This window comes from Sturnira hondurensis, unplaced genomic scaffold (genome assembly GCF_014824575.4).
Source record: "Sturnira hondurensis isolate 20B ecotype Veracruz unplaced genomic scaffold, ASM1482457v3 Scaffold0021143, whole genome shotgun sequence".
In the NCBI taxonomy this organism is placed as follows: Eukaryota; Metazoa; Chordata; class Mammalia; order Chiroptera; family Phyllostomidae; genus Sturnira; species Sturnira hondurensis.
The window spans coordinates 5,018,978-5,031,120 of NW_028093774.1; the positions used below are offsets into that span (position 1 = coordinate 5,018,978).

The following is a 12,143-nucleotide window of genomic DNA, read 5'->3' on the forward strand; positions in this document are numbered from 1 at the left end:
AGTGTGTGCTGAGCTCCCACACTGGCTGAGTACTGTTAACTCTTCAGACAAAGGGGTATAAGTGCCTGCCTCGTGGGGCAGGGAGACACTGGAACACCACCTGCTAGAACACGGCACGCCACGGCCAGACCCGCTCCCGGGAAGAGGAGGAGACGAGCCACATTAAATGCCTGCCCTGCCTGTGGGACTGTGTTCAAGGTGGAGCACCGAAGTGGGAAGCAGGGTCTGAGTACCACAGGTGTGCAGACCAAGACTGCAGACCCAGCTCTTCCCTGTACCCACGGCGCGTCCTGGGAGAATGACCGAACCGGGCGGAAGTCTGATCTCCTGGTCTATAAGACAGGGACAGCAGCACCCGGGTCGCCGACCTGCAAGGACTCACTGAGTGGAAGGGTGTGCGTGCCCAGCGTCTGGCACCCAGCAGGTGCTCGGTAAACCTTAGTGTCTCTCCCCATTGGGTGGCACTTTGTGTCTCCGCTCCTTTCTGGACTGAGCAGGTAATTAATGCCCAAACCTCTGTCTGTGGGAATAAAATGACCACATGAGACTTCAATGATAAACAAAAAAGAAAAAAATCTCCTGGCAGTTTCAGCTATAGGTGCTAAAAATCCCTATGTTTATGTTGCCCCGTTACCATAGCAACTCCTGCTGCTCCAGCCAGCCCCAGGGTGAGCAGAGATCAATTTATCTTTTAACTGCAGAAACGCCAGCTGTTTGGTGGGACCCAGCAGGGAAGCAGACAGACCCTGGGTGAGCGTCTGCCCCCTCCAGAAATGAACCCACTGAGCCCACCCCAGTTTCCACACCGCTAAGTCACCCCCGTGCAAACTGATGTCCATGTGACAATGCTTTAAACATGGGGTTAGAAAGAGGAGACAGAAAAACTCGGCACAAACGGCCAGCACTGTAGCATTATGGAAAACCCGTCAAGAGGCAGCCAGGGACTGGATGGGGGTTCCCTGGGTTCAGTTTAGGGACCCTGCACCCTTTCATGCCTGCATCTGGGCACTCGCTGTCCCTACAGCCTAGGTTTTGTTACTTTTCAAACAGGCTTCCACCACAGTGAAGTTTGGGGGAAAAGGAAACTCCACTCCCTGGACAAGGAAACGGCAGCAAGTGGGCCCTGCCACACACCCAGGGGACAGAGGGAACCTCGGTGGCCTTCCTGCGTCTGGGCTCCCAACACAACCAACCTCACAGGAGCTGTGGAACCCACTCTCCCGGAGCACACACGGCCCTTCCCCGGAGTCAGACTGGCACCGGGTGCCAGGAAAGGCCACAGACAGCTGGGGAAGGCGGGTGTGTGCCTTTGTTCTGGTTCAGGAGAGTCACAGCACAGACACAGAAAGACCGCCCACCCTCAGACCTCAGGGGGCTCCCTAAGACCAACGCTGAGAAGTCATCTGTTTTCCCTGCCGCTGGGAACCTGTTTTGCATCAAGGGAAGAGTTATAGGCCCCCACGCGGATGGCCACAGACTCAGCACAAAGCAAAACAGGATAAAACAAACCATCTCCGCCTGGCGCTTGGCAGGTCACAAAGCAGCCACCTCGCTCCGGCTCTGGTCTCGCTTAAAGAGGAGAGAGCGAAGTGGGGAGCAAGTGGCAGACTGCCAGGGGCCTCCGGAAGACAGAGGTTGCCGGCCCATCCAGATGCACACATCTGGGCCGCCCAGCCTTTGAGGGGCTGGGGATATCCGAGGGGGACAGCAGGTGGTGGAGAGGGGAGGAGAGGGACAGGGCGCCTCCCATTGCCCAGGCCCCTGGCAGCCTGGGAAAGAGTGAACCCAATGAGCTCTGAGCACAAGGCCAGTCCCACCCCCGGGGAACCGAGCCCGAAATCCCCGGCGCAAGCACCAGGTGGGGATGCCCCAGGTCTGGACAAAGGACAGGGACATGGATCCCCAGCTGGTGCCACAGCCCAGCCCGAACCCTCCTGCGCATCCAGCACCAGTGCCGAGGGCGAGACTGTAGCCCCGGACCTGCCCAAACTTGGTGGCGTGGGGCGCGCAGGGAAGGCGTCCCGTTACCTGCGCGGCCATAAAGGACAGATCCATGGTGTCACTGTTGTCGCGGCTGCTGCTGCGGCCAGTGCTCGAATCGTCACTGCTGCTGCCGCTCTGCTGCTGATGCCGCTGGTCCAGCGCCTGCACGGCGGGCCCGGAGGGAACCGAGCAGCTCGCAGGCGCCCTCGGACCCGGAGGCTACAGCGCCGACCTCAGCAGCCGGTCCCCAGCTCGACGGGCGGGCTGGGCGGGCTTGGCGCTCTCGGGTCCAGACAGAAACTGGGCGGAGGGCCCGGAGTTGGGGGGGAGGAGCGGGGAGGGGCTCCGGGGGAACTGGGTGCCCCTCCACGTGACCACTTCCAGCCCCACCCCTGAGGGCGGGGCGGCGGAATCCCTGAGCTCTCGCTAGCTCGTCTCTGCGTGGGCCGGATGGAGAAACTGAAGCCGTCCTGGCCCAGCTGGTCGGTGCTGGAATCAGACTTGAACCCAAGTCCAGGGCTCTTGGTGCTCCCTCCCCCAGCCATTGAGGCCAGCCCATCGGGCGCAGCGGGCAGTGCTTTCCTGGGGCTGACATGCCTGGTTTCCAGGCCAGAAGATGGGGACTCGGGTGGCCCAGCTTCCGTGCCAAGCCCGAGCGCACAGAGTAGGGCATGCTGGGGGCTCTGGCGCTGGGCAGAAGGACGTTGAAATGCCAGCTCTGCTCTTCTGTATGGCCGGGGCAAGGCAGCGTCTCTCTGTGCCTGGGCGTCCTCATCTGCAAAATGAAGACAGCAGAACCTGAGAATTAAATGACAAAATGTATCTGACACCTGGTGTCTTCAAGACCTGTGAGCTGCCACATGGCTAATAAGGCAACAGAGACTGGGCCAGGAACGGTGCCTTCTAGGATGGCACAGGGCACAGCCTGCAAAGCTGGACTCTTTGGCTGTTAGGACGTTCCCTTACCTCACTGTGGAATCCCAAATCGGGCAGATGGGGCAGCTGAAGTGAGGGCAACAGCAGAGATGCCCAGAGGGGCCTTTTCCCTAGTGTGTGTGTCCTCAGGAGAGTTGTCTCTAAACGGCCACTGGTAGGGAATGGCTGGTGATCTGACAGGTCTCAGTGAGTATTACTGGGTCTTTCCTGGTGGTGTCCCTCCCAGGGCCTTTCCCTCGTCACCATGAGCGATGCCTCACGGTGCCTGTGAGGGAGGTGGCCCAGGACTGGGAGGGTTTGTCTAGGGCAAGTACGCTGTGCCGCAGAGAGAGGGAGGGGGGTGTTCAAGGGCCACCGAGCAGGTGGGAGCCAGCAGGGGCTCTGGGACTGGGACAGCCCCAGTGAGGGGCTGTGGGTGCCTCACTGACTGGTGGAGACTGCCTTTGTGTTCCCCTCAAAGTGTGGGGTGGGAGCCCTACTCCCCAGTGTGACTAGCTGGAGGTGGGGCCTTTGAGAAATAGGTAATGAGGTCAGGAGGGCGGTTCTCAGGACGGGATCCATGCCCATGTAGGAAGAAGCACCGAACAGAAGGTCCTAATTTTAATTTTGTGAAAGCTTATTAATACTTCTCTATACAAGTAGCCCCTGTTTAAGAAATCCTTTCCCAACTGGAGACCATAAAGATGCTCTCCTGTAGTTTTTTATTTTTTATTTTTATTTTTTGTATTTCAGCCCTTTTGTAACTGATCTATCTGGGATGGGTTAAGGAAGCCATTTCATTTTTCTCATATTAATAGTCAGTGACCCCAGCACCTTTCTTGGCCGTTTCTGCCCTTTCTGCTCGCCAGGTGTCCATCTTCGGGCAGGCCTGTTTCTCCGCTGTCTGTTCTGTTCCGTTAGTTGCTCGTCCCTCCCTCCATTCTGTTCCATTTGTTGCTCGTCCCTCCCCCCGTTAATTCCATTCCATTTTATGTGTGGACTTGACTGGGCCACAGGATCCCAGAGAGCTGGTGAAACTTTATTTCTGAATTTGCCCACGAGGGTGCTTCTGGAGGAGACGGGCATTTGAACTGGTGGACTGAGTGGAGCGGGTGGCCCTCCCAATGCTGCAGGGCCTCACACGAGCCCTGGTTGGCCTGACTAGAACAAAACAGAAGAGGCAGGTTGAATTCTCCCTCTGTCTGACCTGTTGAGCTGTTTTAAATTTTGATGAAATCAAAATTGTGATGTGTGAACAACGACATCACTGCACTAGTCAGCGGGGGTAGTAGATGCTGTTGAGTGAGCATGTGCACTGTGTAGCCATCCCATTCAAAATGACTGAGCAAGTAGGGCAATGAATCTGCATCAGATTTTGCATTAAACTTGACCATTACTCTGCAGAAACTATTCGGATGATTCAGAAGGGCAACGGGTGTTTGGCAGCTTCATCGTGACAACATGCCTACTCGTGCACCATGTCTCGTGCAGAGTGTTTGGTGAAACATCAAATCACCCAGGTGACCCCAGATTAGCCCAGATTTGGCGCCCTGTGACTTCTGGCTTTTCCCAAAACTAAAATCACCTCTGAAAGAGAAGAGATTTCAGACCATTGATGAAATTCAGGAAAGTATGATGAGGTAGCTGATGGTGTCTGGGAGAACTGTGTGAACTGTGTGAGGTCCCAAGGTGCCTACTTTGAAGGGGACTGGGGCACCATTGTCCTGTATACAGTGTTTCTTGTGTCTTGTATCTTTTTCAATAAATGTTTCTATTTTTTGTAGTACATGCTGGATACTTTCTGGACACACACACACACACACACACACACACACACGTATGGTTTAGTACTGTATCCCTCGTGAATGAGCTACTGTATATAGAAACATTATTTACTTTATTGCATCAGTCTTGCAGCCTGTGACCTAGAATTTCTTTCCTGGCCTTGCTGACTGTGCTGACCAGAGTTGCCAGGACCAGGTTCAGTGAGCGGTGTCTTCCTTTGCTCCTCACGAGGACCCCGGGTGGCAGGTGGGGCCTGGTGAGAGCAGAGAGACCTGTGCAAGGTGGCTCAGTTGAAAAGCAGAGCATTTACTCCTGCAGCCCTCGCTGTCCACGTGGTGACAAAGTGTCCCCAGGGCTTGAACAGTGACCCAGATGGCAGGCCTGTCCTTCCTCAGGGGTCCCAGACCCCTCTGCCACGAAGGAAAAGGGAGAGGGGACAGGGGGAGACCTGAGGATGCCTGTTGGTTTGCTCGGTTTGCTTTTGTGCTTTAGACCCAAACCGTCTTGAGCGACACCCAGCTGTGTGTCCTTGGACCAGCCCCTCCCCTGAGCCCCAGCGCCCCCGTCTCTACAAGAAGCAGCAAGCACGGCCCATCTCGAGTTCATTTTGCAATTCCGCCGTGACCTGGTGGTGAGCAGAACCGTTTGGTCACAACATCTCTGAAGAGAGAAAACACCCTGCACTGGTCGCCACTTCAGAGTGAGAAGGACGACCAGCCAATTTCAAAAGTTGCCGACAAAAACTCGGGGTGAAGTATCTATAAATCACCCTATTGATGTGTAATTTTCATACATGTAACCACTTTACGTATACTGGGTAAAGAGTTACGGCACATATGTACACTCATGTAACCTGGAACTACACTCAAGATAGAGAACATGCCACTCGCCCCTACAGGTCCCTCTTGTCCCTCTGCGGGTAGCCCCATCCCACCTCCAGCCTCTGCTCAGGTGGGCCTCTGCTCGGGTGGGCCTCTGCTCGGGTGGGCCTCTGCTCGGGTGGGCATCCCTCCCTGCGGCTGAGATTTGTCTCGCCTAGATTTTCCGTAGATGAAATCCTGTCGGACGTGCTCTTTTCTTTGGCTTTTCTCATTCAGCGTGTTGCCTTTGAGAATCACCCATATTGTCACGTGCGTTGCTAGTTCCGTTTTTGTTCCTGAACAGCGCTGTGATGTATGGGTTCTCCATGGCTGGTTTGCCCATTCTCCTGCCGATGGACATTGGGCTTATTTCCGGTTCTCGGCTATAAAGAGTGAAGTGCCCGTGAGTGTTTGTGTACGGGTCTTTGTTTCGATATCATATATCCATTTTCTCAGGCAGTAATGTAGGAGGGGGGCTTACATTTGGAAGAAATAGCCAAACTGTTTACAAAGTGTCTGAACATTTTTCAGTCCCTCCCTCCAGTTGTTTTGTATTCTCACCAATGCTTGTTTTCATTGTTCTAATTCAGCTGTTCCAGTCGGTGTAAACCGGTAGTTAATTATAGTTTTCAACGTGTGTCCCTGATGACTGATGGCTGGGCACATTTCCTGCGCGCTCATTATCGGCCCTTCAGGCACTTTCTCCGGTGAGGGGTCCGCTCCGGTCTTTCGCCCATTTTGAACGATGGGTCTCTCGTCGGTGTGTTACTGAGCTGTGAGCGTTCTTTATGTGTCTTCGAGCCCGGGGCCCTGGCGGATCTGTGTCCCTCGAACATTCTCCCTCAGCCTGCAGCTTTTTTCATTTTCTTAATGGTGTTTTTCAAAGAAAAGTTCTTAGTTTTTATAAAATCCAAGAGATGTTTTCCCTTTTTATGACTCATGACTTATGTGACCTAAGAAATATTTGCCGACCTCAAGAAAATATTTTTTCCCTCCCGAAGTATTATAGCTACAGCCTTCATGTTTATGTCTCTGACCTATTTTTGGTTTTATGTGTGACGTGAACTAAAGCTTGAGGTTCTTTTTCTGTTTTTGTCCTTCCCAAAAGAATGTCCAATTGTGCCAGCGTCATTTATTGTAAAGACTTCTCCTCTCATCTCGTAGTCCTGAATCACCCAGGACTAAGCCTAGATTAAAGGAGACACACAATTTAAGGTGGCACGCACTCTCAGGTGCCAACTCTGCACTTGTGGGACCCTGAGTGCATGTGTCCTTAAATTTTGATGCCTAGGCACCTTGCCGCCCCCCCCCCATTGACCCCTANCTTAAATTTTGATGCCTAGGCACCTTGCCCCCCCCCCCCCATTGACCCCTAAGCACCTCACAGATCTGTACGTTATAAATGTCACTCTCTTCTCTCTAACCAAGCCCGGGTGACCTGCAGGCGTGTAACGATCCAGTGAGGACTTGAAGAGCCCTGTCCCGAGCTCCAGCCAGGCACAGCCACCTGTCCACTCAGCACTTTCTGCTGTGTGGCTGGTGGCAGCTCAGATTTAACCTGGGCAGCACCAATGAGCTACAATGTCCCCCATTCACCCAGAGGCATTGCTGCAGATAATGGCACTACCCGGGCCCCATTGCACAATGGTGCGTGTTGCACACTCCATGGGGGTGCCTGCCCAGCAGGCAAGGGGCTGGTTAAACCCAGCTGAGCTCCTCTGGTGCACTCCTGGGCTCAGGGGTGGGGCCATGCTCAGGGGCGGAGCTGTGCCTGTCCACGGAAGGGGTGCCTTTGTGTGTTCTCCAAAGGCCTCGCAAGGACCAGAAACCCAGGAGTCATGCTGCAGGGTTCCCTCTCCTTCACGCCCACTCTCAGCTTCCAACCCGCTGGTTTGCTGTGCTCTGGCCGTGCTGGGCTTTCTGTCCCAGCCGCACACCCAGTGCATTTCCCTTCAGGCTCACAGCCTGCGCTGTTCCTCCTGCCGGGAACTTTCTTCCTCCATGATCTTCCTTCTGATGTTTCAGGGTTAGTTTCAAAACTACCTCCTCCAGGAAGCCTTTTCTAGTTTAACTAAGTTGTTTGCAAAATAATAATGATGATGATAAAAGCACCTTGTTTTATTGTTTCCAAAACAGTTCTCCATTTGGGAATGGATTTACCTGTTGGGAGAGGCACCCTGCCAGGGGCCCTGAGCACCCTGGGTTTCAGGCCATCTGCAGGCTTTTGGTCCTGGCAGCTGGGCGTGGGGACAGGGAAGGGGCACATCTTTGCACAGTACACTCAGAGGATGTGGGTTCCAGGGACAGGCTCCAGGCTGCTGGGGTGCCAAGTTCTGGATACATAATTCATGTGCACAGAGCACGTGGAATCCTGGGATGTGGAACATTCCATTCCTTCAGAGCTTCCCGGCCTGAAGGCCACAGCGGGAGGGCCTGGCCTTGTCCTCAAGCCTCATCTGGGACTCAGAGGGAGAGGGCAGGGGCCACAGAGACCCCGGGGCAAGGCCCTCCCTTCCTGGGAGGTCCTTACAAGGGTTTGAGAATTCATGAGACCCTCACTGAGTGACTGGGTGGATTTTTGAAGGCTCATCCCTGCAGTGGAGCTGGCCCAGGACCCCTCCTCTTTGTATCAAGCAGACAAAATGGGGGCAACAGCAGGGACAGCAACATACACAGGAGACCCTGCTGTCCTTCGAAACTGGGCCCTGACAGGCCCCCTCAGCCAGATCTCTCAGTAAGACCCTTTTCTTCCTGGCCATTCGCCACAGGGTCTCCCCCAGTGTCTTTCAGAAAGTGACCCCTACATCAGTCTACAGATCACCGGAGACCTTGCTGACAGGCAGATTCCCCCCGAGGCGGGTTTCCTGGGAGGGGACTGTGCCAGCAGGATGGTGCACGGTCCCCAGGTGCTGCTGACGCTGGTCTCCCAGCCAAAACGAGCCTCCTCTTCACCAGGCCTCTCTGCGATGCTGTCATGGAGTCACCATCCACTTCCATTCCGTTTACGGGGTCTTCACTGAGCACCGACATTAAGAATGACATAGGCAATTACTTAACCTTTCTGCGCCGAGGTCTTCCATCTCTAGAAGTGGGGAGTCGAGTGAGGTGATGAAGAGAGTACCCAACAGGCTGGGCACATGGCAGATACGGGGCAGTGGAGGGGAGGGAAGGAAGGTGTGAGTTTTACATGGTGGTTGCTCACCTGCTGCGTTTATTCCAGTTCAAGTTCTTCTAGAACAAGCGCACCAGAGGACCCCAGAGCGGAAGGTAGGATGGTTTCTTATTTACCCATGAAACGCACAGAATCTAGCCATGCCTGGCGTCAATGAGGTGCTGTGAGGATGTTTCCTAAATGAACAAACTAATGAGCTAATGAGCATTTATGGTTGACTAGGAGAATGGGCAAAATGAAGCGGGGGTGTAGGAGGTAAAACGTCTCCTTCTGTCCCACTGGAAGGCGTGAGCTGCTCTCCTCTTGTTACAGAACAGACCTGGTGGGAGGTGGGGCAGTGTGAATGATATCCTATTGCCGAATGGACCCACCTTGTGCTCCAGGGGTTCCCCACCCCATACGAGGTTCGCCTTGCCTGCCACCAGGGAAAGACATCTCTCAGTGCCAGAGATTGGTGAAAAGGAAAGGAATTATTTATTTAAAGAGTTATACAAACTTAAGAGTAATGACTTAATGTCTTCACTGAGATCCCAAAGTCCTTTAGATTACCCACAAACGCACAGTCCTTCCTTCCCCCTGTGCCCAGTCCAGGGTACTGTATCTCAGAAAAAGAAGTAGAAGCCCGTGGTTCTTCTCTGCCCGAGCCACATGATCCCCAAAAGATGCTGCATGGCTGCCGCCCCTGGGTTTAAATCCCAGTGCCAGTCTTCCTCTGCCGCACCATTTCCGACTCCTCCCACAATTGGCCACAGCTGCCAGCATTCCCATACTCTCCCAGCTTCACTGGGCCGCCATAGTAAGTCCGGGCAGGTGTGGCCCTGTGGTGCAGAGCCAGTCACCTCCAAGCTCTTACCCAGGCTGGACCCCCCGTTCTGGATCCTGTTACAAATCCCTATTCGGGCCCCCGCCCCCGGCTTGGCTGCACCCTGTTACACTTTCTCGGGCACACGCACCAGGCCTGATATTTCAAACGAAAGAGTGCTGGGCACCGGAGCCCACCCGTTGCTCCCACCCCTTCCTGGGAAGTGGGGTGCTTCTGCTGCAAGGGGAGAGCAAGGCGTGCCCCACCCACACCTCCTAGCCCCGTTTCTTAATACAAGGGCAGGGGGGCTCACAAATCATTCATTCACTGCAGGACCATTCCTAGGCTCCTACCAAGAGCCAGGCCCTGCGCCAGGCTCCCCTGAGGGATAGGCCCATCCTCACTGGGCCCTTGTTTCTCAGGCGGAGAAGGTGCCACGTTGATAAATGGAGACGAGGCCGTCACCCACGTTTATGCAGTTCAGGTCTGCACCAGCCAGTAGGGCGGCCCCTGGCCACGTGGGGCTACTGAGTGCTTGACATGTGCTCAGTCTGAATTACATGTAAGATACACACAGGATTTTCGAGACTCGATATAAACAGGTAATGATTTTTAATATCGATTACGGGTTGAAATGATAATATTTGGGATACACTGGGCTAAATAAAGTGTATTATTAAAATCACGGCCGCCTGTGACTTCCGCTGTTTTAAATGTGGCTTCTGGAAAATGTTATGTTGCGGATGTAGCCTGTGTTCTACTCCTACCGAGATCACTGGCAGCCACAGTGCGGAGCCAAAAGCCCATCTGTGATGCTGGGTGTGATGCAGGAAGGCTGCAGGGGTCTGGGCCTGCTTTGTGGCCATCCAGGATGGGCTGGTTTGGGGCGGGCAAGCAGGGAGCAGGGCAGACCACTTGCCTCCAGCCGGAGTGCAGTTTTAATCAGAATAACCTCCACGTAGTCAGAACAGAGAGATATTTCAAGTCTAGCCACAATCATCTCATGATCCGGGGGTGATAGCAGTCCACACAGCCCTGGCATCTCAGACCCACATCAGGGACCCTGACAGCGAGTTGGGGTATGGAATGCTTAGCCTCACAAATCCTGTGAGCCCTCAGAAATCCAAGCACAGAGAGCAAGGTGTCTGCCTGTCCCCAAAGCCCTGGCTGAATCCCCCCACGCCACCCACACCAGCTCCTCTTCCTAGGAAACTTCCAAGGCGCCAGGCACCGTTCCCAGAAGATAATGGCTGTTTTTGCTGCCTCTGTTCACTGTGCCTCCAGACTCTGATGGACTCATTTTAATTAAAGTGCTGATTACATCGGGCGGAAATGGTGGGGGCCTGTAGGTCTGCTGGGGAGGCAGCGGACTGTGATGCGGGAAGATGCATTTCCTCCTCCAGCCCCGCCTGCCCAGGGCAGCCTCGTCCAGCTGCCTCCGGTAACCAGCAATGACAATGACCGATGACGGCGATGAGAGCGGCCATGGGGCCACCAAGCCACCTGTTTCCCCTGTGAACATTTCTCAGCCTCTTGGTGCCCATCAGGGGGTTGCTCCTAAGACCTGCCCCCCCCCCCCCCCCCCCCCCCCGGGGGGGGGTCGGGGGNCCCCCCCCGCCGCCCCAGGGTGAGGTGTCTGGGCATTTGAATCACCATTCCTAGAAGAGAAACAACTTCCCCAAAGCCGACCGTGTGAAAGGGCAGGGCCTGAGCTCAGCACCTGACAGTGATCTGTCCACAGCCCCACTCCCGGGAGCAGTGTGTCACTAGGGGACTTGCTGAGTCACAGCCCGGCCACCGTCCGCCTCTGCCTCCACCAGCTGACACTGTCTCTGCTGGGCTGATTTCCCCACTGGCCTCGAGGACAGTGAGGATTTGATGGGAATCAGCCCTCTGAGGCAGCTCCGCACTTGCCCCCCGTAGAACGTTCCTTAGTGGGTGTCTCGGTCCTACTCCCACGACAGTCCACAGAAGTTCACTCTCACAGTTCTGAAGGCTGGGAAGTCCAAGGTCACGGTGCCAGTCGGTTCCATGTCTATAGAGGACAAACTGTCTGGTTCACAGACGGCCACCTTCTTCTTGCTGCATCCTCATGTGGGTGTGGGGAAGGGTGGGGAGGAGAGCGAAAGGGAGGGGAGCTCTCTGATTTCCTTCTTCTGGGGGTGCCACCTTCATGACCTTTTCTAACCCCAATTAACCCCCATACGCCTCATCTCCAAATACCATTGCATTGAAGTTCAGGGGTTTGACATATAAAATCTGTTTGGAGGGGTGATGCAATGTAGTCCAAAGCAACCATGTTATTTCTTTTTTTTTTAAGATTTTATTTATCTTAGAGGGGAAGAGAAGGAGAAAGAGAGAGAAGTATCAATGTATGGTTGCCTCTCATGCATCCCCTGCCGGGAACCGGGAACTGGCTTGCAACCCAGGCATGTGCCCTGACTGGGAATCGAACCGTGATTGTGTGGTTCACAGGCCCGCGCTCAATCCACTGAGCTACACCAGCCAGCAACCATGTTATTTCGATGCTCACATTGTCCCAGATTTGTCCGTTGGCAGCACCTTCAAGTTGGCTTCTATGTCCCTTGTACATGCTTTTATCTCTTTTTATTTTAAGCACTTACCT

General features: G+C 54.4%; 1 protein-coding gene across 1 annotated transcript in view; it reads right to left on the reverse strand.

The window, feature by feature from the left end:
- Positions 1 to 2,220, reverse strand: part of CUNH14orf132 (chromosome unknown C14orf132 homolog) — a 32,556-nt gene extending 30,336 nt beyond the window's left edge. Inside the window, exon 1 of the mRNA XM_037031494.1 lies at positions 2,029 to 2,220. Within this exon, the coding sequence (XP_036887389.1) occupies positions 2,029 to 2,055 (27 nt within the window). The 5' untranslated portion in view covers positions 2,056 to 2,220. The remainder of the gene's footprint in view (positions 1 to 2,028) is intronic.
- Positions 2,221 to 12,143: the final 9,923 nt, after the last annotated feature.